This window comes from Humulus lupulus, chromosome 4, assembly GCF_963169125.1.
Source record: "Humulus lupulus chromosome 4, drHumLupu1.1, whole genome shotgun sequence".
Lineage (NCBI taxonomy): Eukaryota > Viridiplantae > Streptophyta > Magnoliopsida > Rosales > Cannabaceae > Humulus > Humulus lupulus.
The window spans coordinates 250,163,458-250,188,957 of record NC_084796.1 but is presented as its reverse complement, the minus strand read 5'-3'; the positions used below and the strand labels follow the sequence as shown (position 1 = coordinate 250,188,957).

General features: G+C 36.0%; 1 protein-coding gene and 1 long non-coding RNA gene across 5 annotated transcripts; one reads left to right on the top strand and one right to left on the bottom strand.

Moving 5' to 3' along the window:
• The first annotated feature begins 863 nt into the window (after positions 1-863).
• On the top strand, positions 864-11,846 carry LOC133831715 (uncharacterized). 4 transcript variants are annotated; one of them, XM_062262113.1, is made up of 5 exons: positions 865-1,625; positions 2,750-2,818; positions 3,968-5,130; positions 10,891-10,959; positions 11,577-11,846. In XM_062262113.1, exons 3-4 carry the CDS (start codon positions 3,978-3,980, stop codon positions 10,956-10,958), a joined length of 1,221 nt encoding a protein of 406 aa, XP_062118097.1. In that variant the 5' UTR covers positions 865-1,625; positions 2,750-2,818; positions 3,968-3,977; the 3' UTR covers position 10,959; positions 11,577-11,846. The 4 variants fall into 4 exon arrangements, 3 of the variants coding, with proteins under 3 accessions (XP_062118096.1, XP_062118097.1, XP_062118098.1); XM_062262112.1 differs by lacking the exon at positions 11,577-11,846 and having other exon boundaries at positions 864-1,625; positions 10,891-11,576; XM_062262114.1 differs by lacking the exon at positions 10,891-10,959 and having other exon boundaries at positions 866-1,625.
• An 8,757-nt stretch (positions 11,847-20,603) lies between these two features.
• On the bottom strand, positions 20,604-23,733 carry LOC133829547 (uncharacterized). Its single transcript, XR_009891828.1, has 3 exons — positions 22,934-23,733; positions 22,031-22,094; positions 20,604-20,870 (listed from the first exon to the last, which is right to left on the bottom strand). It is a non-coding gene; the product is annotated as an uncharacterized LOC133829547 (long non-coding RNA).
• Between the last annotated feature and the right edge of the window lie 1,767 nt (positions 23,734-25,500).

Below are 25,500 nucleotides of genomic sequence, written 5' to 3'. Positions count from 1 at the left end.
CATGCCATCATCTCTGTCCTGTCGACAATCCTTTTTGCCGTCATACCCGCCGACTCCGAGTGCCGCCGTCAACTATTGTAATTATCAGGACAGCACGAGCTTCATTTTTGGGAGCTGAGCCTGAGCGATGGTTGATTTGTTTATTCATCATCATCATCATCGTCATCATTTTTTGTTTCTCACTAAGTGAACTGACGTTGCCATCATGCTCTTAAAATGTTTGATACAATTACTGAATGACATTTTAGAGTAGTTATTGCGAAAAAGAAAATTATCATATTTGCATGGGCACCTCTTATTCTGAGGAATGAGGATGATTTTCATTCTGGGGTTTCACTCTGAATGTTTTATAGACATATATATTTATATATTTAAATGTTTGAGTGTGACTGTTACGAGGCCGTGTAATATCCGTTTTCCCGGAAGGGCAATTTCGTAATTTTCCCATTGTGTGCATCCTTGTCATTTTTTTTTTCTTTTCCTTTGATGGATTATTGGATATGTATGACTTCCAATGGAAATAAAATTCATGGTTTCTCATGTTTGAGTTTTTGTGGAATCACAACATGAGAATAATGTCAAGTGAATAAATAATGGCTCGGGTTAAGTTATTTTATTTATTTAAAAATTATAATAGTAATTATTATTACTATTATGAGCATAATAGTAATAATAATATGCTTGAAATTATTTTATCTTATTATGTGTAATTTTTGATTTACCATAATATTAAATATTAGAATTTGTGAAAAGACCATAATACCCTCAAGTATGGGATTGGTTCAAGGGGCATTTTAGAGACTTTATTTCTTCTGTTTTAACATGATTAAATATTCATAAAATTGATTAAATTTTTGAAATTTAACTGATAATATCAGTTGTGGAACTTAGTCAATTTATTTTATTTTTTTTTAAAGAAAATAAATAAATAAATTCCTTGAAAAGAGGATTTTACCACTTCAAACGCTAATTTATTTTTTTTAAAACCTATTTCCAAAACGTGTTACCATGATAATCTGATGAAGAAATCGTGGGAATATTGAGGGAATCAAAGGATTGAAGAGAGAGAGTGTTCTTATCGTTTTTTTTAAAGAGAAGAAATTTTTGAGTTCTTGCACTTGGGAAAAATCTGGGCAGTAAAGAGCATTGTAGAATCATTCTAGGGGAGGAAATAAACATTTTGAGTGTGAGAAATACATTTATAAAGCCTCGGATTGTGATTCACCATTTTTATCCAAGAAAATGCATATTCTTGGATAATTTTGGATTTAAGTGTGTTCAAGAGTGTATGGTGTGTGTGGGTGGTGATAAACAAGCTTAGGGGACTCCAATAATCGGTTTTGACGTGAAGAAATGGGCTGAAATGGTCTAGAGCAAGAAAAACTAATTTTGAGCTCCATTTTTGGCGGTACACCGGACTTGGAGAAGAAGACTTCGGAACAAGGGGTTACGGACATCTTTTTGGGCTGGGGTCTATTGATTTGAAGTTCTGGACATAAGGGGATCATTTTCCAAGCAAGAGAAGGATTGGAAAGCAGCAAAAGTCAGCCATAGAGTCGCCGTCGCCGGAGAAGAAGACAAAACCGGCGATATTTCCGGCGAACCCGATCTGGGTGTTTACTGAGGTGTTTTTTTTGGTTTTTCAATCTTAAAAATTAGTACATTAATTTTAGAGCATTTTCCAACTGGTTTCATATTTTTCTGATTTTTCTTTGAATTATTATGATTTATTGAAGTTTAAATAAAGATTAATTATGAAAAATATTTTTATTGTTCAGAAAAATATGATTTTATGTTTCAATGATATCTGTATGTTTTAGAATGACTTTGTACGTTTAGATTTAAGTTTTGATCGTATTTGATAATTTTCTTCAATTATTTACTTTTAAATGTGTGATTTAAGAAAATAAATGTGGAAAATTATTTAAAGTATTCTGAAAATTCTGAGAATTTTTGTATATGTTTAAAATGAGATTCTAAGGCTCTCTGTAATTTTATTTCGAATTTGTATCATTTATGAAATTTTCATGATTTATTTGGCTTATGTTATATTTTAAATATAAAAAAATATTAATGCTACTGTTCTGAACCTTAGATAATTTTTGTGTGTTACTGTAGGGTGTAGAAACCGATCTGTATAGTTAGATTCTATTTTTAATCAGTTATTAATTTTTCTTTAATTAATTAGTTTCTCTATAAATTAATTAAGAAAATTAGTTATTTTGCCCAGAAAATTCTAAAATAATTTTTATAAGTTTATTTTGGAATTTTAAACAGTTTTGTATGTTAGTTTGATTTTTGGGCTTGGTTGTGTATTTATTTATATTATTTGGGTTTTATTTGAGAAATTGAGGAAAAATAATTTATAAATGTTAAAAATTATTTTTCTGGTCGTATATGAGAATTTGCTGATTATTTAGGGTTCTGGAAAAGTTATTTATTAAATTTTGTTGTCATATGATAATTTTTATAAAATTATTGAGTCTTTAATGTAATTATGATATTAAAGGGTATTTTGGTAATTTCACATAAAAAGTAATTATATGAATTCATGCGATATGTTAGAAACATCATTGTTTGTGTATGTGACATGATGGTTTGGACCTTTTGTGGAAAATTGTTTTAATTTACGTGTCATGCATGTTAAAATGGCATAGTTAAATTATTTCGATAATTAAGGTTTCGAAACAAAACCTTAACGCCTATTTTATTTTTTTCCTAAATTTTCGCTGTGTAATTGGACGTCTAGGAGCTAGTGGTCATCGAGGTGACGCAGCGAGTGGTTCGAGACACGTCAGCGGAAAACGCACTGTGTAAGGTAAGAAGAGTGGACATCTGCGCATAGGGTGTACGTTATGCGTACAACCTTGTTTTCTTATTTGTTAGTTATGTAATTATATTTGTGACCTGAATTGTTGCATTAGGTTGACTAGCATGAGGATAGTGCTAGAGATTTTAGTTAGTAGACATGCTAAGAGGATAGAGTAGGCGTGCTACTAGATTTTAGCTGCTTGTGTGAGTATAGCACTTGCAGGAATTATCTTGGGTGTGTATAACTCATGATAATAGGATGCCACCACGGAACTGCCGAGTGTGAGTACAGCGCAGGCAGGGCAACGATGTCTCGAGGGAACGGCCGAGTGTGAGTACAGCGCAGGCTAGACTAGTAGCCACCGTGGGAATGCCGAGTGTGAGTACAGCGCAGGCAAGGCAGATTACATTTCATGTCCGATCAACATGACTTGTTAGTATTTATGTGTGTGAGTGTAACTCACATTATGTTAGTGTGATATGGTGTTTATATATCACACGATGATTATTGTGCTTATGATGTTTATTTATGTTTAGTTGAAAGTTTATGTTTTCTGGTTTGGGGAGTTATGTCCTACATAGCTCTTCTTACTGGGCGTTAGCTCACGGGTACTCTGTGTGCAGGTAAAGGCAAAGCAAAGCAGTGAGTGGTGCGGGCTCGAGGCATGGACGAAACATGTTAGAGGCTGGGCTCCAGTTATTTTATGTTTTTAGAAATAAATGTTATGTTTTTAAATTTTCAGACTTGAATGGTTATTTTCCTTATGTTTTGTTATTAAACCTAGCGTCCAACATTTTTATTTTTAAATAATGAGATCTCATTGCTGCTTAAATTTTAAATACATATGTTCTCTTAGTGTCTTAAAGTATTTATTGTTTATTATTTTTAAATGGACTCCCTAAGTAACGTCTCGGGAAATCGGGGCGTTACAGTATGGTATCAGAGAAAAACGGTCCTAAAGAATCTGTGATAAGCCCTAACATGTAAAGTTCATCGCCAAGGACGAGCTCGACTCACTGTACTGTAAGCGGTTAAAGATTACTTAAGAATTTTTGCTTTTTGACTATGCACATTTATGTACTTAGTGTTCTCTTATAATGATCTCTTACCGCAATAATTCCTTTTCATTATAAGTTATTTACGTGTGTGGTTCAGGAAATTGAGAATGCTCCCTCGTAGATCAGTCAGAGTAGGACGTGGTCGAGGTAGGGGGAGAGCAGCAATGAATGCAGCACAGCCCGAACCGCCACAAGGATGGGAGGAACGTTTTGCGAGAATGGAAGAGACCATTCAAAGACAGAACGCAGAGATCAATCAACTGAGGCAGCAAGCTGGGCCACCTGTAAGGTCTGAAGCACCAATGGTTAGTCAGCCACCTGCCATCGTAGGGTTACCAGTTGCGGAGAATCGTATGGAGCCTTTGTTTGAAAGGTTTCGAAAGCAACACCCGCCAGTGTTTGAAGGCAGCATCGATCCTGTCCAGGCAGAGGAGTGGATCAGTGGGATGGAGAGGATCTTGAACATGATGGGAGTTCAAGGAAATGAACGAGTGGTGTGCGCATCTTTCATGCTGAGAAAAGATGCTCGGATTTGGTGGGAGGTAGTGGAGCAATCACGGGATGTTAACACTATGGATTGGGACGGATTCAAACAAGTGTTTAATGATAAATACTACAACTCAGCAGTGTTAGCAGCAAAAATGGATGAATTTACCAAGCTGACTCAAGGTAATCTCTCGGTGACAGAATATGCACAGAAGTTCGATCGGTTGGCGAAGTTTGCCAAGGATCTTGTACCTACTGACAAGGTACGAGCGGACCGGTTTGTGAGAGGTCTAAAACCAATGATAGCTCGGGATGTGGAGATTGTTTCTAGAGGTGCTTTCACCTATGCTGAAGTGGTGGAAATGGCTCTTACGGCTGAAAGAAGCGAAGAGAGAATCTGGAAAGATAATGTTGCTAGAAGAGATGCTAAGAAGAGTGGGGCAACCACCTCCACTGACAATAGGAAAAGGGTACAGGACCAGCCAAGCCAAGCCAGAAATGATAAACGGCCCAAGCCCAACAATGACAACCGTCCTGGTGGAAATGGTAGCAGAAACATTCCACCTTGCCCTAAGTGCACAAAACGCCATCTTGGTGAGTGCAGAGCTGGAGTTTGCTACAAATGTGGGAAGGAAGGTCATGTGAAGCGCAATTGTCCGACATGGGAACAATCTGGCAGTAAGGAAGAACAGAAGAAGGATGACAAGTACGTCCCAGCCAGAGTCTTCACCATCACCCAAGCTGAAGCTGAGGCAAGTCCTTCCGTCATAACAGGTCAGATCCCTATGGCCAATATCACATGTAAAGTTTTATTTGATTCTGGTGCATCACACTCTTATATTTCTAGTAGAACTGTAAATGTTGTAAATGCACCTAGTGAAATATTTGATGTGGGGTTTGGGACTATGTTACCTTCTGGGGAAATTGTAATATCTAAAAATTGGGTTAAAGCTGTACCTTTATGGATAGGTGGGAGGGAATTGTATGTAGACTTGATTGTATTAGATTTGTATGATTTTGATCTAATTCTGGGGATGGATTTTCTTTCCAAATACGGTGCATCTATCGACTGCAAACGCAAGAAAGTGGTCTTTGCACCGGAAGGTGGAGATTCGTTTGAGTTCGAAGGCATAAGCAAGAAACCCAGAACTCCTATCATATCAGCGATGAAAGCTAGAGAAATGTTGCAACACGGATGTTTGGGGTATCTCGTGAACATGGTCAATGAAACCGAAGAGACAGAAAGGAGACCTGAAGAGACAAGAGTTGTAGCTGAGTTCCTCGATGTTTTTCCAGAAGAACTGCCAGGTTTACCTCCGCACAGGGAGATAGAATTTGTAATTGATCTGATGCCCGGGACAACGCCAGTATCTCGAGCACCATACAGAATGGCACCAGCAGAATTGAAAGAGCTCAAAACTCAATTGGAGGAATTACTAAAGTTGGGGTTCATCAGACCGAGCTATTCTCCTTGGGGCGCACCAGTGCTTTTTGTCAAGAAGAAAGACGGGTCTATGAGGATGTGTATTGATTATCGGGAGCTGAATAAGGTCACAATAAAGAACAGATATCCTTTGCCAAGAATCGATGATCTGTTTGACCAGCTTCAGGGGACCAAGGTGTTTTCAAAAATTGATCTTCGGTCGGGATACCATCAATTGAGGATCAAGAATGATGATATACCAAAGACAGCCTTCAGAACCAGGTACGGGCATTACGAATTTCTGGTGATGTCGTTTGGACTCACAAATGCCCCAGCAGCTTTTATGGACCTCATGAACAGGGTTTTCAAGGAGTACTTGGATCAGTTTGTCATTGTGTTCATAGATGATATATTGGTCTACTCCAAGACAGAAGAAGAACATGAGGTTCATTTACGTCTGACCTTGCAACGATTAAGACAACATCAGCTATATGCCAAATACAAGAAGTGTGAGTTCTGGTTATCTGAGGTTGGTTTTCTGGGTCATATTGTCACCGATGGAGGAGTGAAAGTAGATCCTGCAAAGATTGCTGCAGTGAAAGAATGGCCAAGACCAAAGAATGCCTCGGAAGTCAGAAGTTTTCTGGGTTTGGCGGGCTATTATAGGAGGTTTGTCGAAGGGTTTTCAAAGATAGCCGCACCGATGACAGAATTGACAAGAAAGAATCTGAAGTTCAATTGGTCAGATAAATGCGAGCAGAGCTTCCAGGAATTGAAGAGTCGGCTTATATCAGCACCTGTACTCAGCTTACCCTCAGAGGACGGGCAGTTCGTGGTTTACTGTGATGCATCAAAACAAGGGTTGGGATGTGTACTGATGCAGTCTGGTAAGGTGATAGCCTATGCCTCTAGGCAACTGAAAGATTATGAGCAGAGGTATCCGACACACGACCTGGAATTAGCAGCGGTTGTCTTTGCACTGAAGATTTGGCGTCACTATCTCTATGGGGTGAAATGTGAGATTTACACCGATCACAAGAGCCTCAAATACTTCTTCACCCAGAAGGAGTTAAATATGAGACAGAGGAGATGGTTGGAGTTAGTCAAGGATTATGACTGCGACATACTATACCACCCTGGTAAAGCCAATGTTGTGGCGGATGCACTTAGTCGCAGAGGGCCGGGAATGGTTTCTTATTTACAAGGAGTATCAAGGAAGATCCTAGAAGACATGGAACGCGCTGGTATAGAACTGATCACAGGAAAACTTGCAAAGGTTACACTTCAGTCCACCTTGTTAGAAAGGATCAGGGAAGGACAAAATGCAGACAAGAAGTTAAGTGACCTAAAGCAAGAGATGCAGGATGGGAATGCCAAGGATTTCACTATGTCAGATACTGGACTAATCAGATTCAAGGGGCGTATTTGTGTGCCAAACAATGATGAGCTGAGGAAAGAGATTCTGGCAGAAGCTCATACTACCCCATATTCAGTTCATCCCGGGACCACTAAGATGTACCATGACCTTAAGGTATTGTATTGGTGGCCGGGAATGAAAAAGGATGTAGTGGAATATGTGGCAAAATGCTTAACCTGTCAACAGGTTAAGGCAGAACATCAAAGACCAGCGGGGCTATTGCAACCGTTGAATATTCCTGAATGGAAATGGGATGAGATATCTATGGATTTTGTGACGGGGTTACCTAGGACCACAAAACAGCACGATGCAATTTGGGTAATTGTGGATAGGTATACTAAGTCAGCTCACTTCCTACCAGTGCGCATGACTTATTCTATGGATCAGTTCGCCGAGTTGTACATGAATGAGATAGTACGGCTACATGGGACACCGTACTCTATTGTGTGTGATCGGGATGCTCGGTTTACATCATCATTCTGGGAGAGTTTGCAAAGAGCGATGGGAACTCGGTTGAAGTTCAGTACAGCTTATCACCCAGAAACGGATGGTCAAACTGAGAGAACAAATCAAATCTTAGAAGATATGCTCAGAGCGTGTGTCATTGACTTTCAGGGATCCTGGAGTAGATACTTGCCACTAATTGAGTTTTCGTACAACAACAGCTACCAATCTACCATCGGGGTAGCACCATATGAAATGTTGTATGGAAGAAAGTGTAGGTCCCCACTTCACTGGGATGAACTAGGAGAGAGAAAACTACTTGGACCCGATGCAGTGCAACACACCAATGAGGCTATTCAGAAAATCAGGGCTAGAATGGTCACAGCTCAGAGTAGACAGAAGTCTTATGCAGACCTAAAGCGCAAGCATGTTGAGTTTGAAGTTGGTGATCATGTATTTCTTCGTGTGACTCCAAGGAAAGGAATCTCGGTGAAGAGGTTTGGCAAGAGGGGAAAGCTAAGTCCCAGATATGTCGGACCTTTTGAGATTTTGGATAGAGTGGGCAATGTGGCTTACAGGGTAGCTTTACCACCATCATTGTCCGGGGTGCACAATGTATTTCATGTGTCACAACTTCGAAAATATGTATCCGACCCATCGCATGTGCTGAGCTACGAGACCTTGGGTTTGCAGGAGGATTTGTCATTCGATGAGCGTCCAGTGAAAATACTCGATCGAAAGGACAAAGTTCTAAGGAATAAGACCATTTCCTTTGTAAAGGTATTGTGGAGGAACAGTGTTGTTCAGGAGGCAACCTGGGAATTAGAGTCTGATATGCTGCAGCAGTATCCCGAGTTGTTTGAATAAAATTTCGGGACGAAATTTCTTTTCAGGGGGGGATAATTGTAATATCCGTTTTCCCGGAAGGGCAATTTCGTAATTTTCCCATTGTGTGCATCCTTGTCATTTTTTTTTTCTTTTCCTTTGATGGATTATTGGATATGTATGACTTCCAATGGAAATAAAATTCATGGTTTCTCATGTTTGAGTTTTTGTGGAATCACAACATGAGAATAATGTCAAGTGAATAAATAATGGCTCGGGTTAAGTTATTTTATTTATTTAAAAATTATAATAGTAATTATTATTACTATTATGAGCATAATAGTAATAATAATATGCTTGAAATTATTTTATCTTATTATGTGTAATTTTTGATTTACCATAATATTAAATATTAGAATTTGTGAAAAGACCATAATACCCTCAAGTATGGGATTGGTTCAAGGGGCATTTTAGAGACTTTATTTCTTCTGTTTTAACATGATTAAATATTCATAAAATTGATTAAATTTTTGAAATTTAACTGATAATATCAGTTGTGGAACTTAGTCAATTTATTTTATTTTTTTTTAAAGAAAATAAATAAATAAATTCCTTGAAAAGAGGATTTTACCACTTCAAACGCTAATTTATTTTTTTTAAAACCTATTTCCAAAACGTGTTACCATGATAATCTGATGAAGAAATCGTGGGAATATTGAGGGAATCAAAGGATTGAAGAGAGAGAGTGTTCTTATCGTTTTTTTTAAAGAGAAGAAATTTTTGAGTTCTTGCACTTGGGAAAAATCTGGGCAGTAAAGAGCATTGTAGAATCATTCTAGGGGAGGAAATAAACATTTTGAGTGTGAGAAATACATTTATAAAGCCTCGGATTGTGATTCACCATTTTTATCCAAGAAAATGCATATTCTTGGATAATTTTGGATTTAAGTGTGTTCAAGAGTGTATGGTGTGTGTGGGTGGTGATAAACAAGCTTAGGGGACTCCAATAATCGGTTTTGACGTGAAGAAATGGGCTGAAATGGTCTAGAGCAAGAAAAACTAATTTTGAGCTCCATTTTTGGCGGTACACCGGACTTGGAGAAGAAGACTTCGGAACAAGGGGTTACGGACATCTTTTTGGGCTGGGGTCTATTGATTTGAAGTTCTGGACATAAGGGGATCATTTTCCAAGCAAGAGAAGGATTGGAAAGCAGCAAAAGTCAGCCATAGAGTCGCCGTCGCCGGAGAAGAAGACAAAACCGGCGATATTTCCGGCGAACCCGATCTGGGTGTTTACTGAGGTGTTTTTTTTGGTTTTTCAATCTTAAAAATTAGTACATTAATTTTAGAGCATTTTCCAACTGGTTTCATATTTTTCTGATTTTTCTTTGAATTATTATGATTTATTGAAGTTTAAATAAAGATTAATTATGAAAAATATTTTTATTGTTCAGAAAAATATGATTTTATGTTTCAATGATATCTGTATGTTTTAGAATGACTTTGTACGTTTAGATTTAAGTTTTGATCGTATTTGATAATTTTCTTCAATTATTTACTTTTAAATGTGTGATTTAAGAAAATAAATGTGGAAAATTATTTAAAGTATTCTGAAAATTCTGAGAATTTTTGTATATGTTTAAAATGAGATTCTAAGGCTCTCTGTAATTTTATTTCGAATTTGTATCATTTATGAAATTTTCATGATTTATTTGGCTTATGTTATATTTTAAATATAAAAAAATATTAATGCTACTGTTCTGAACCTTAGATAATTTTTGTGTGTTACTGTAGGGTGTAGAAACCGATCTGTATAGTTAGATTCTATTTTTAATCAGTTATTAATTTTTCTTTAATTAATTAGTTTCTCTATAAATTAATTAAGAAAATTAGTTATTTTGCCCAGAAAATTCTAAAATAATTTTTATAAGTTTATTTTGGAATTTTAAACAGTTCTGTATGTTAGTTTGATTTTTGGGCTTGGTTGTGTATTTATTTATATTATTTGGGTTTTATTTGAGAAATTGAGGAAAAATAATTTATAAATGTTAAAAATTATTTTTCTGGTCGTATATGAGAATTTGCTGATTATTTAGGGTTCTGGAAAAGTTATTTATTAAATTTTGTTGTCATATGATAATTTTTATAAAATTATTGAGTCTTTAATGTAATTATGATATTAAAGGGTATTTTGGTAATTTCACATAAAAAGTAATTATATGAATTCATGCGATATGTTAGAAACATCATTGTTTGTGTATGTGACATGATGGTTTGGACCTTTTGTGGAAAATTGTTTTAATTTACGTGTCATGCATGTTAAAATGGCATAGTTAAATTATTTCGATAATTAAGGTTTCGAAACAAAACCTTAACGCCTATTTTATTTTTTTCCTAAATTTTCGCTGTGTAATTGGACGTCTAGGAGCTAGTGGTCATCGAGGTGACGCAGCGAGTGGTTCGAGACACGTCAGCGGAAAACGCACTGTGTAAGGTAAGAAGAGTGGACATCTGCGCATAGGGTGTACGTTATGCGTACAACCTTGTTTTCTTATTTGTTAGTTATGTAATTATATTTGTGACCTGAATTGTTGCATTAGGTTGACTAGCATGAGGATAGTGCTAGAGATTTTAGTTAGTAGACATGCTAAGAGGATAGAGTAGGCGTGCTACTAGATTTTAGCTGCTTGTGTGAGTATAGCACTTGCAGGAATTATCTTGGGTGTGTATAACTCATGATAATAGGATGCCACCACGGAACTGCCGAGTGTGAGTACAGCGCAGGCAGGGCAACGATGTCTCGAGGGAACGGCCGAGTGTGAGTACAGCGCAGGCTAGACTAGTAGCCACCGTGGGAATGCCGAGTGTGAGTACAGCGCAGGCAAGGCAGATTACATTTCATGTCCGATCAACATGACTTGTTAGTATTTATGTGTGTGAGTGTAACTCACATTATGTTAGTGTGATATGGTGTTTATATATCACACGATGATTATTGTGCTTATGATGTTTATTTATGTTTAGTTGAAAGTTTATGTTTTCTGGTTTGGGGAGTTATGTCCTACATAGCTCTTCTTACTGGGCGTTAGCTCACGGGTACTCTGTGTGCAGGTAAAGGCAAAGCAAAGCAGTGAGTGGTGCGGGCTCGAGGCATGGACGAAACATGTTAGAGGCTGGGCTCCAGTTATTTTATGTTTTTAGAAATAAATGTTATGTTTTTAAATTTTCAGACTTGAATGGTTATTTTCCTTATGTTTTGTTATTAAACCTAGCGTCCAACATTTTTATTTTTAAATAATGAGATCTCATTGCTGCTTAAATTTTAAATACATATGTTCTCTTAGTGTCTTAAAGTATTTATTGTTTATTATTTTTAAATGGACTCCCTAAGTAACGTCTCGGGAAATCGGGGCGTTACAGGCCGGATTTGTGAATTTCTAGGGTTTGTTTTCTTCCCAGGAGTTTGATTTGGTCTTTAATCTGTGTATAACTATATATATATATTGTTTATTGGTTTTTATGGGTTTCTCTTGTGCTTAGGTATATTCCAAGAGGAAACTACAAGCATTAGTATTGGGTCTCTTCATGCATTATTGTTTTTAATGTGAACTATACGTTTTAAGCTGTTTTGTTCTTTCTTGCTTTAGATCATGCATCATGTAAGAATCATCTGTAACAGATGTAGAGTGTGATGAATCTATTTTTCAAATTGATTCATATTTCTGTGTTAGAACGAGATCATGCTTAATCTCCACGAGAAGTTTGTAATATCGGTTTGGATTGCTGAAGTGATTCTTTACCTTCTGTTAAGTGGAGTGCATTGTTTTATGAATTTCGAACTAACAAAATGCAAGAACAGAAGCATCAAAAGGCCAACATTTGCATGCTCTGTCTGCTGATAATGGTGATTGTGTCCTTCTAAACAATTATTTTATTTTCTTTTTCTGTCAACACTAGTGTGATATGTGAGAAGGATACAAGTTATTCCAGTATTTCGCCACACACGTGGGTTCGGTCCTCCAAGGCCTGTTAGCACTCTTCAACCTGCTCATGGCTGGATTGATCGGATTTGTTTGGAAACTAACTTCTGATGGCTGCATCATTACTCTTTAGGATATGGCCTCTTAAATAATGCTACTTGGACCATACTTCTGTGGGGGATATGAGGTTTCATCAATATGCAGATTTTGAGTGGCAAGCAATTTGAGCATGTGAGTAAAATTTTCTTATGAAATGAGTATTCACTTGCATTGATTTTTATTTTCTTTTAACTAGCATATTTCCGAACTTGATTGAGCATAAGATAGATTCTGATTGAGCATAAGATAGATTCATCACATTCTACATCTGTCAATACAAAAAGTAGCATAATTTAGCTTGTATATGGTTGAACCTTCCATTATTAATATATTCCAATTAATCACATGCCAATTGGCAAATGGATAAACAATTATAGACTTTAACACCCATTTTCTTAAAGTATTTTGACCATTCCATTAGCTGAGTTGACTAACTTAATTTGGCTGCTTAGAAAAATGTGATGTTTTTTCATTGGATTCATTGTGATATGATAATAGCTGTAGCAATAATGTTTCACCAGGTAAAAAAATTCATACTGACATTATCTCAAAAGACCATCAAATCTGGTAGTACAGTACGATGGAGTGGTGCATATTGAAAAAGAATAAAGCTATGTTTCAAAATGAATATATATATATATGGATATAGCTTATGGATGCTTTGGTACGTTTGTTTACATGCATGTTAAGTCATGATATAGCTTTATGTTCAAGTTATAATTAATTAATTATAAGCTTTGAAACTTTATAATCACTAGTATTACTAGTATATATGCTCTTTCATGAGTCTCCATTTCGCATCTATAAATAGCAGAAACATAGTGTAACGCCCCAAACTCCAGGGACCGTTACGGTGTGCCTTGTAAACAGTGCTAAACTCGCTAACCGAGTCATTTGGCCAAAATCGTGAACTAAGTATGATTAGCGGTTTAGGGATTAAAAACTTTAGTTAAGATGTAACGTTTCACTAGAACGTTCAATATATACATTGGGATCCCGAAAATATAGTTTCAGAGTCTATTACAGAAAAAATTTACAACAGGCCGTTCTAAGCGGCAAAACAAGGTTTAACCTTAGTTCCACTTTAAACCTTGGCCGTGGCAGACGAGAAGCTGCATATGTACACATCATCACCTAAGCTCTCCAACTCAGGGATGGTCCAGCCTCCTCTTGCCTTTACCTGCACCACGTAGCACCCGTGAGCCGAAGCCCAGCAAGAAAACACCATATAACATGATATGATATCAACAGATAACATGATGTAATATCCTCTGGTAACATGATATAATATCAACAGATAACATGATATAATATCAACAGTAATTGTATTGGTTACTCAGGACCAATAGCTTAGGCAAATAGGTGACAATAGCCAAAAGTCACGGAAGTAGGTACCGCTCAATTGACAAGTGGTTCCTTCATAAGCTTGATCAAGATAGGTGCATGGTGATAGTCACCAACATAACCATCCTCCCGACTCTAGAGTCGTAACTAAGGACAGCGTCCCCCAGCCATGTGACAAACAGTCACCGGGGTCATATACCTTGGCTGAAATCATTTGGTCTTAGACCAGGTAAGCGCTTATAGTTCTCATTGACCTTCCGGTCGGTCCAGCATTGATACCCTATATGGGTCATCCAATGCCAACCTCGATTAGATCTAATCTCCATTTGGCCCGGCGTTCGCAACGCACTGCCACTTCTGACTCTTGGGTCGGTGAAACTCGACCAGTGCTCAGCCCGTTGTGAACTTAACTAATAAGTCACAGCTTCACAGACGGATCTGACACCATTGCTGATTCTGACTAATAAGCGAGCGCTATACACAAGTAAGCCATGTCACCAAACATATATCACATATCCAATATCCGTAAACAAGGCATTCAGCAAGCTTACTTAACAGGTACTAGTACAATTAGGTCCATGCACAACACAGAGGCTCAAGCTCTGAACAACATCATACCCAGTATACAAAGCATGTCCTAATCATATATTTCTCGTGCATCACATGCATCATACTCAACAATCCAACATGCACCAATAACCACCATGCATGTCACATTCAACAATTAACCAACATGCATCAAGAATAGCCATGCATGTCATACTTAATAATCAATCCACATGCATCAAGAATAGCCATGCATGTCACATATACACAGGGTGCAGTTTTCTTACCTCAGATTCGAGCTAGAATGATTTAAAGAATGACCCTTGAGAACGATCAACTTTTAGTCCTTTAGCGGTCACCTAGTCATAACCAAATATAAGATACCATCAATAAAAATGATCAACATAAGTTCCCAAATCAATATCTAGCCTCCGGGATATCAATTCCCACTTAACCGGGTACTAGGTTCAACCCCGAGGCCTATGGCTTGAATCCCCAAGCTAAAAACACCATTTTGGGCTAAAATGACCTTAAGGGCCGCGGCCCTCCTTGGCCATGCCGCGGCCCGCCCCTCAAATAGAGGCGCCCAAACTCAGCTTCCTCCAAGGGCCGCGGCTCTCCCTGGCCATGCCGCGGCGCAACCTCCAGTTCAGCCAAAATGACAGCTCGCACCACCAAACTTTCCCCTGCGTTTTCCCTTAGAACCAGCCCCTCAAACCTTCTCAAATCACACCTTAACACCCAATTCAACCACCAAACATCATCTACAACTCACCCCTATCAAAACCCAACCAAATACACACAAAAACTCCCCTTGATTCCCACTTTCTACATCAAAAACCATAAGCTAAAAACCAAAAGGAAAAAAGAGCACAACCTGAATTCCATGGCTAGAACTCACCTTAAAACCAGCTTTAAACCTTCCTCAATGGTTGAACTAAGTCTAGAATTCCCAAGCTTTGATTTCCCTAGCTTGCTTCTCCACCTTGAGCTCAAAACTCCAAAGAAGAGATGGTGAGGGATGGTGTACGGGTTGAAGATGAAAACCCCTGTTTTGGCTCTGTTATTTCTATAACCTTCCACAACCAACTAAAGGATAATATAAATCCTTCCAAATGACTAAAATACCCTCAAGTCATTAAAGGCTTCTAAAACCATTCCAAGGGTAAATTGGTACTTTCCACTTATCCCGTTAATCATAATTAACGCTTCCCAATTCCCGCTATTCTCAATATTCCCAAATACCAATAAATCATATCACATTACCCTTTAATTCCCGGTAATGCTCTAATCATTAAATTCACCCCGAGACCCGGACTTAAACCCGTTATGACTAGACCGAACACTTACATCTCATGATCGTCTCATGCCGAACAGCTCGAACCAATCCACCTTATAATGTGGCTATATTAATTAATCACAACCATGTACCCAAAATATACAATTATGCCCACAGTGGCCAAATTACCAAAATACCCTTATAATAATAAATACTCTCACATGCATGCATTTACCACCATATAATAATATAATTCACATAAACATGCATATAATCATTAAATACTATAATAAATCAATTATGGCCCTCCCGGTCTCCTAATCAAGGTCCTAAACCTTATTAGGAAATTTGGGGCATTACACATAGGATTTGAATGGTTAAAGTAAGAACAAGAAGAAGAAAACAACACTCATACATACATAATATATATACATACACATATATATTATACATATTAGAAAGAGGGAGAGAGAGATGGGCGGAGTGACATCTTGCGTGGCTAACAAATTGGCCTTCCTTCCTCCAAAACCAGCAGGGTACACAGTGTTCAGAGACTCCAAAACTAACCGGTTGTCCCTAAGATGATATTGATGATCTTGTAGAATCTCATTTATTTGATTTAGTTTTTACTCTGATCTTGTATAATCATATGTATTGGTGTTTCACATGAGATTAAAGTTTGTTTGAGTAGAGTTAAAGCGGTGTAATTAGGAGAATGTGAATATATATATGCATTGCATGACATGTACAAATATATATATATATACAATGTGGTACTATTTAATTAACGACAAACTCTGTTTCTTCTATGACTCATGCCCCATGTATATATATATATATAATATTTACATACGTAGTGTCACAATCAGTGTTTTATTATATAATTACATGATTAATAAATTAATCCCTCCTTTTTAACCTTTTCTTTTCCTTGTTCGTGGGACCAATGTAAGAGTCTGTCTTTTAAGACATGGATGACCCTCTCCTTTTTATTTTATTTGTGTTTTTATTAGTAGTAATTAATAATAATAATAATAATAGTAATAAGGTAGTTAATAGAAGAGATAACCATATTAATCTGTGGTCCACACAATGCCATAATACAAATACATATATGTTCACTAAATTGTATAGATAAGTCAAGTAAATATAGATATAGTAGAATAGAGAATAAAGATTGATAGGACTAGACCAGAGAGACAATGTGCAATAAAAATAAAATAAAAAAAATTGAATGATGGTAAGCCATATGTTGTTCCAGCTTACTAGCTCCTTGTTTTGGATTTCTATTTTGATTAATTTTACTATTTATTATTTAATTTTGGTGTGTGTATGTAATTTTGTTTTGATTTTGATAACTCTATGATTTAGAGTTATTTTTATGAACTTTGAACTTGTTTTTGGTTGAAAAGAGTAATGAGGGTGTTGTTAATTGTAAGTTTGTTTAGTTTTTACCTTTATTTTCTAATTAGTGTGTCAATTCAAGAGTCTTGTGATTTGTTGGTAGTAATTGTAAATATTTATGTAAATATGTGTGTTTTGTTATCTAGGAAAGGAACCTTAAACTCGCCAAGGGACTCAAGGGAATCAAAAGAAAAAGGGGACAGAAAGTTAGCATTGCTGCTCGGATGCTGTAAGCCAGACTCGTAGCAATTATGGAAAAAGAAGGATGGCGTGGACAAAAAGCCAGCTGCACTTAAGTAATGACCTCAGCGCCTATGTGGCATCCATTTTAATGAAATAAGTCAGCTGGCTAAGGTGGCAAAAGAGGGACCAAAGAAGGAAATGGGCTTTCTAAGTAGGGTAAAGAAAGGACCCAGCCGTAATACATAAAGGGGGGAATAGAGAAAAAGAAGTACCAGCCACCATCACATTGAATACACAAAAAAGGGGGCTGCTATTGTTAGAGAAAAGTTGCAGAAAAAAAAGAGCATGAAGAAGAAGAAGAAAAAGAAGGAAACACAAGGAATTGAATGAGGAAGATAAGGACAAGAAGATCCAACCTACAACACCATCAATCTAGGCTTTGTTCTCATTTCTTCCTTTCTTCTCTATTTTGTATTTTCTTATTTTGCATAGCTATTCTAGCACTCATGGATATTAATTTTCTATTTTGGTTTATGTTTGCTACTTTAGTTATGAGCTAAAGTTTTGAGATTTGAATGGTTAAAAACCCCTTTTGTCATGTATTTTAAATTTGAATGCATTACTTAAGCTAAATTGTCATTGTTCATTCAAGTGAGCTTCATGTTTATTTACTGTTGTTGTTTGGAAATCAATGGCAGGTTATTAAGCTAGATTTAATACTGGAAATGTTAATTCTAGTAGTTGGTACTTGAATGATGCAAGAGAATACCCATTTCTAGGTTATTCTTAGTAAGTGAAATAGGAATATTTTACTACCTTGCATGACTTTGAGAATTGATGCTTAAATTATGTTCTTGAATCTGATTTAATATAGGAATATATTGGGTTAGATGATAGAACTTATTTCATGAGTTTTGGAAAAATCTCATGGGCTTGTAAGGAATTCTAGTTAACTCTGTGCATTTTTGCTGAAGTAATGCTGTAACAACTGGGCAGATAAAACATAGGGGGGATTTAGCTATTCAAGTCTGTTTGTCCTTTGATTACTTTTCCTTGCAGTTAATTTTCCAGCATTTGTAGCAGTATTTCAATCTTAATTCCAGTTCAATCAATTTTATTCTAGTTCACAACATCCAATCAATTTATTTTCTTAAAATCCAAATTGTTAAATAATTGATTTTGTATTAAATTTTACTTGCAATCCCTGTGGAGACGATCTTACTTATCACTTTATTACTTGTGTGACTGCGTATACTTGCGTATATTAATTTTCACAACAGATTTATAATCACCAATGACCTTAATTTTTATTTGTCTAGTAATCTTTAAGGTATTAATTTAATTTTGTAGGTTTTGGGTGGAAATATTAGCAAGGATCATTGCCAAGTGAATTAATTTGCTTGATTATTGTTAATTGCAAGAGGTACGTATATTCTCTTATTTTTTTTTATAAATATTATTATAAAAATGTTAGAGGAGTTTGAATATCTTAAATATTCATTCATAGTGAAGTAGGTTCTGAGATTAAAAATGTGTGTTGCCGTGATAATGGAAGGTTGAGAACTTGTGTGTTTTAGTAAAGTAGTTTCTGGGAAATTTATTTGTGTGCTGCGAAGATATAAGGAAGAAACTTATTGTGTGTTGTTTGAATTGCTTGATTCTCTATTGACAGATGGTTAGGCTACTATTACAAGGGAAATGTTGCCCAAATTCATCTAGAATTATGTTTTATTTTCTTATATTTAAATTATGTTGTGCTTGCATTGTTCTTGTTTGATTGGTATAGGGAAGCTCTGTCAAAATTTGAGTTAAAAAGATAGTGTATTAATAGGAATATGACAGCACTAAAAATTTGTTATGAGAATTTTCTACGTGCAAGAGGATTTTAGTCCAATTTTAGGGAAACCAATGAGGATGATGAAGGACTTTGTGACAAATGAATTTTCAATGCAATGGCTAACTAGTAACGTAAGTGAAAGTATTCATTATTAAAGTTCTAGCTTTACCTTAAGATTAAGTATATTAATTCAACTCATGCAATGAATATTGTTTTAGTGTGGTGGGAAGAACTATTACACAAAGGATGAGATCAATGAAGTACGTGAAGAATGGGTACAATGCGTCATGGATTTGATGAGTACTACATAGGTCCACTCACTTTTGTTAACTTAGACTTTTAATGAGATATACTTACAATGTTAACTTAGACTTTCTTGAAGATATACACACTTTTGTTGTCCGACTATAGTTTACAATGCTTATATGAGTCATTTTGTAATTAACTTAAGACTCGTTATTTTAGATACTTAGTTCAAATTCTAGTATTTTATATTATTGTGATATATGTTTTGTTTTGTTCAGTTTGTTTGTATAAAAAGCATGATTTGTTTTGGGCGTAATACACTTTTTAAGAAAAAAAACACCATAAGTCGGTTCTACTAAAACTGACAATAGATGTCTACACCATAAGTCGGCTGTGAACCGACATATCCTGTTTTACACTAGAGGTCGGTGTACAACCGACCTACCATATCTTACACTAGACGTCGGTTTGACACCGACGTACTATGTCTTACACCAGATGTCAGTTTTCCACCGACGTACCATGTCTTACACCAGATGTCGGTTTTGCGCCAGCTGACCTACTACGTTTTTACATCATAAGTCATTGCATGGGAAGTCAGTTCCCAACTGACTTATGAACATTCAGATGTCAGTTTTTAATCGACTTATAATGTAATTTTTGTAGTAGTGATAGTTGGCTTTACCACTGGGCTAAATGTATCAGCATAATCAATTCCAAAAGTTTGAAGATAACCTTTTGCAACCAAGTGTGATTTGTATTTATCAAGGGTGCCATCAACTTAAGTTTAACTCTAAAGACCCATTTGTTCACAACCAAATTCATATTGGGATTATATGGGACTAAAGTCCAAGTGTTAATCTATAGAAGAGCATCATACTCGACCTTCATAGACTTATACCATTGGGGATCAGCAAGAGCTCTTTCAACAGAGGTTGGTTCACTAGGCAACAATGATTCAGGAAGAGGATGCCAAGTAAGCTTTTGACTTATAAATGCCACTTTTGGATTGTGTACACATAGGATGAATTGAAGGAGCTGTTGTGGCAACATCATGAACAACATGAGCAAATGGATTTATGGATGTAGTATCAACAGGAACCGATGAAGTAGCATCATCATTCGGAGAACTGACATTAGTGTCAAAACTTGCAAGAGGAGATGGAGAAGTAGCCACGACAACAAGAGAATTTTCATCAGGAATATCTGGAGAAGGAGTAGCATGTGTAACGTCCCTAAGGTAGGGTACGTCTGCCACATACTCGTAATTCTAGGGTTTACGAGTATGTAAGGCACTTGACCAAAAGAATTAAATAAAATGATACGAAGAAATACAGAAAAATTTAAACTTTTATATAAACTTATTAGAAGAAATTATTACACGTATGAATACTTTAAATTTAAGGCAGCCATATGAAAACTCTAAACCATTATTGCATTGCTACTGAGTCCGTGCTCCACAAGTTGCTCAACAGCTAAAGCCACACCTGGAAAAATGTTGGAAAATAACATAATGAGCTAACGCTCAGTAAGCAAATCTCATGCATACACATACACATGAATGTCGTGAGTTTGTAGTGCACATATACTAATATGCTTACTTATATACTTATGCATTTCATTTATTGCTCATGCACTTTCAAACTTTACTTTTATGCTCTTTCTTTTAGTTTCACATTTTTATGGGCCCAATATCACTTGTGCACACTGTTTGATTCAGCCAATGCCTGCAGGGCTTGTTACACATATCATATAGAATCCCATGGGTTCTCCTCCGGCTAGCCATCATCTCAGCTAGGCTCATCATAACACTCATTTCATCGTTGCCATAGCTGCCATACTTATTACACATATGGAGGAGAAAGACGGAAACATGGCAAACATATCTGAATGGTCAACTCTGACCTAGCCCACACTAGTGGGCAGCCACTATAAGTCTTATAGACTTCCGTCTTCTTTACTGAACTTACTTGATTGCTTCATCAAAACAGTGGCACCCTTTTTAAACATCTTATTATCACTTTGCTTAAGCTTTGTGTCATTAAAATGTTTAACTTTACATAAGACTTTTCAAGACATTTCATAACTTTTCTCATATTCATATGCATGGTCTTATATCACATAATAATATATCACATAACTGTACATGCCATGCATACATGCTGATGCTGAAATGCCAATGTTCGTGTTCATGACTGATGTTGATGGTATTCAATCAAGGCATTGTATCACATCTCATATAACTCAAAACATCTTTAGTCATAATACATGAAGCTTTGGGTTGGTGGCGTTGTTATACCTTAACGTAGAGCTATGGCTCAGGTCTAAGGTTTCCAGCCTAAAAACTTAAACGCTTCATATATCATAACATATAACAAATCATGAACATAGAGTAATCCACATATCCATCAGCATAAGAACACATACTTGCACATAATTCATATCATTCTTAACCAAGTAAGACATCTTTCACATATCACAGAATTCATCAATTACATATCACACAACACCCTTATGGTGTTCATATAACCATTCTTCACATACTTATCATATGCATCATCATCATACCATACTTAACTCATCAGATGTACACAATCAATGTAGTCATGCATCTTACACTTAAGCACAAAAGGTGAGATTTACTTACCTTAGGTCCTTAGCTTATTTTAAAACGGCTCACCAAGAGTCAATCAATCAAATCCATACAAATCCTATTCAAGGCACATAATTTATTAAATTCTATCTAATCCGTAAATATACACTATTGATAGTGTATATTAATCATACCAGAAACTATATAAATGATAATAATAATTATAATCCTAACAACAATAATAATTATCGTCTATAATTAAACTTATTTCGATATTAATAACAAAATACTTCAATAGCAATACGTATATGGATGTATATATTCAAATAGTCATTTTATAAAAGAAATCATATTTGTAACATAAAGTTGTAATAATCAATATAATGATAATAATATAAATATAAATATTTATATTATTATTAATTAGTCATAATATCAATTCCAGTGATATAATAAATATACTTTCTCCAAACTTCACTGGTCTTACAAATATCAATAACTGTAGGAAACTAATATTTGATATTATTTTAATATTCAAATATTAATATACAATAATAATGGTTAGATAATAGGTTTACTATAAATCATACTTTTCATATATATATATATATATGAATCTGTATTCTTGATTTACTTAACAAAATAATAACAATAATAATTAAAATTACTTAATCATAATAATTTCCATATTAATATAAAATCAATTAAATATGTATTTTTATACTTGATTTAATATCTAATATTTTCTAGAAAATTAGACAGCACAACGGCTATAAAGTGGACAAATTCCAAAATCAAAACCTGTATCAAAAATATATATAATCCCAGACAGCCAGTAAATTACAGAAAATATTCCATATATCAATAATATATAATTATATACCATAAATACGCATAATAACAATTACTCTAATCAATCACAATTAAATCACAATATATAGGTTAAAGAAATTATACCAAAATGATCGGGTTCCACAATAAGTCAAACGATGATTTTCTGAGACTCAAAACGTACTTCGGAACCTCGAACACTAAGTTTCGACCGTCGGTCTACGATGGATCGCGGTGGCTCGTGGTGGGCCCACCACCCAACTATGGTAGATGTAGGAACAAGTTATTGGGTTTTGAAGCCCACAACACGAGGAACACGATGGTGGTGACGGATCGGCAAACGGATGCCCGAGGTGGCCGAATCGCAACTTTGAAGTCGCGGGGTGGCCGAACTTAAATCGAGTGGTTGAGGCGTTTAATCGGCGAGTGAGTTCTAGATTCCCGCGTAGGTCGATAGTTCGGAGGCCTCTGAATCCAACGGTCCGGCGCGTGGCTAAAAATGGTGGCCGGAAAGTACTCCTGCGTCGTCGGCAACAGTAATACGCAGAGGAGAGAGAGAGAGAGAGAGAGAGAGAGAGGGGGGGGGGGAGAGAGAGAGAGAGGGGTTTTCTGAGGAGAGAGAGAGAGGGGCTCGGGTAAAAAGAAAGGCTGAAGCCTTTTATTTTATTTTATTTATTTATTTTTTATTATTATTTTTTTAAATTACACTTGGACCCAAAATATTAAAATTCTTTTCAAATAAGTCCTTTAGCAAAACTTTCTTAATTTTATAAAAATCCTCAATTAAAATTATATGACATTCGGGTCCTATACTTGACTACTCAAGTTTCTCTCTCTTTAATCTCATTAAAAACATAAAATGATATTTTAAACACTATTTTTCCATTACTATTTCTTAAATTTGTAAACTTGTACATTTTATGTATTAAAACTCTGATTTATAATAAAAAAATGTATAATGAAAATGTTGGATATTACAGCATGAGCAACACCTTGTGGAGAATGATGAGAACCAGTAGGTTGTAGAGAGGAAGTATTAGCAAAAGATGAAGAAAAAAGTGTATTAGAATCTGTATGAGACACAATAATCATCAGCATCACCAAGATGTGCTCGTGGTTGGGGAGGCCCATTCTTGGGTGTAACAAATGCCTTGTAAAATCGATAGTGACACACAGCTATCGAGTGACGAACTTTCAGCCAAACTTGGCAAAGTAAACGGGGGTTTGGGTATGGTCCACGAAAATCACCTCAACCAGATCCACAACTCATGGAATCTTGATTAGTAGCAGCTATTGGAAAAGACGTAATAGACCCACGATATCCACCATAAAAGTTTCTTGAAGATGCAAAAGAAAGGTTGGCAGCCATCTTTGTAAAGGGCTCACCAACTGTTTGATGTCTTTCCAACCTGTTTTCATAAGCTAAGAGCAAAGATTGCACATCCTCCATAGAAAGAGGGTCAGATCTAGAGGTAACATTAACAACAACTGGATCAAAGTCAGGACCTAGGCCATTCATGAGATGCATTACAATATCACTTTCATCCATGGGAGAACCAGCAACAACCAAACTATCACAAAGAAATTTAACTTTGTCATAATTGTCAGAGATGGAAAGATTACCCTTGCGAATGTTGGAAAGTTGAGACTTGATTTGAAGAAGTCTTGCTTTCGTTTGACTGGAGAATTTTTGCTCAAGAGCTTTCCATCGGGCATTAGAGGTGGAACATTTTGCCATGGAGGCCAAGACATCTTCGGACATGGAAGAACGCAGCCAACTAAAAAAGAGTTGATCCTTGCGTTTCCAAGTGGAGTATTAAGGATTCGGAGAGCCATCAATAACCTTTTGTGGTGGAGAAACATCCGAGTACAAAAGATCATCAAGATCGTGGCCAATCACAGTTGGTTCAACTTGAGATTTCCAAGAAAGAAAGTTGAGTCGACCGAGCTTCACCGTGATAGCAGAGTTTAAGGAATTTGGAAATGGATTCCAGGCGATAGACGCCATTGTTGAAGTAAGCAAAGAAAAAGTTGTGGACGTAGACATGGAGGAAGAAGAAGCAGTAGCAGAGAAGGCCATTTAGAATTTCGTCAAAGGGTTCTGATACCATGAACAAACTCAAAAAGCAAAGGACTATTTAGAGTGTTTGAATGAAAACTACTAAAAAGCTTTTGCTTTAAAAAAAAATCATTTAGCTTCACTGAGTATTGCTTTATTTATAGATGAGATTAGCTACAGAATACAAAACAGAGTTGTTACAACAAACCTGTAACTAATTACATCATTAAGCTAAGCCATTGTACAACTGAATTAAAGACACAATAACAACTTAACTAATCCGAATAGACTAGTTAACTGTCTTGTCTATCATGGGTGAATTTGAACATTTTAATTTTAGTTAGACACTAATGCTTTAAAGGATAAATTTTGGTTTCCATTCCCTTTGTTTAGAGACTTTCTTCGTTTTAGGTTTTTATTTTTTCTATACGTTCATATAATTATAGTTTTAGTTTTCTTTTTTTAGTTAAGTTTTATTGTCTAAATTTCTGGAGACATATCTTTTTCATGCTCGCCACATTTTTCACTATGCAGCTCATGAATTGACTTAACATGACTTTAGGCTAGACGAAAAATTTATTAGGATAGAAATTATCCTTCCACCTAATTGTAAAATTTTGTTCATTTGAATGGT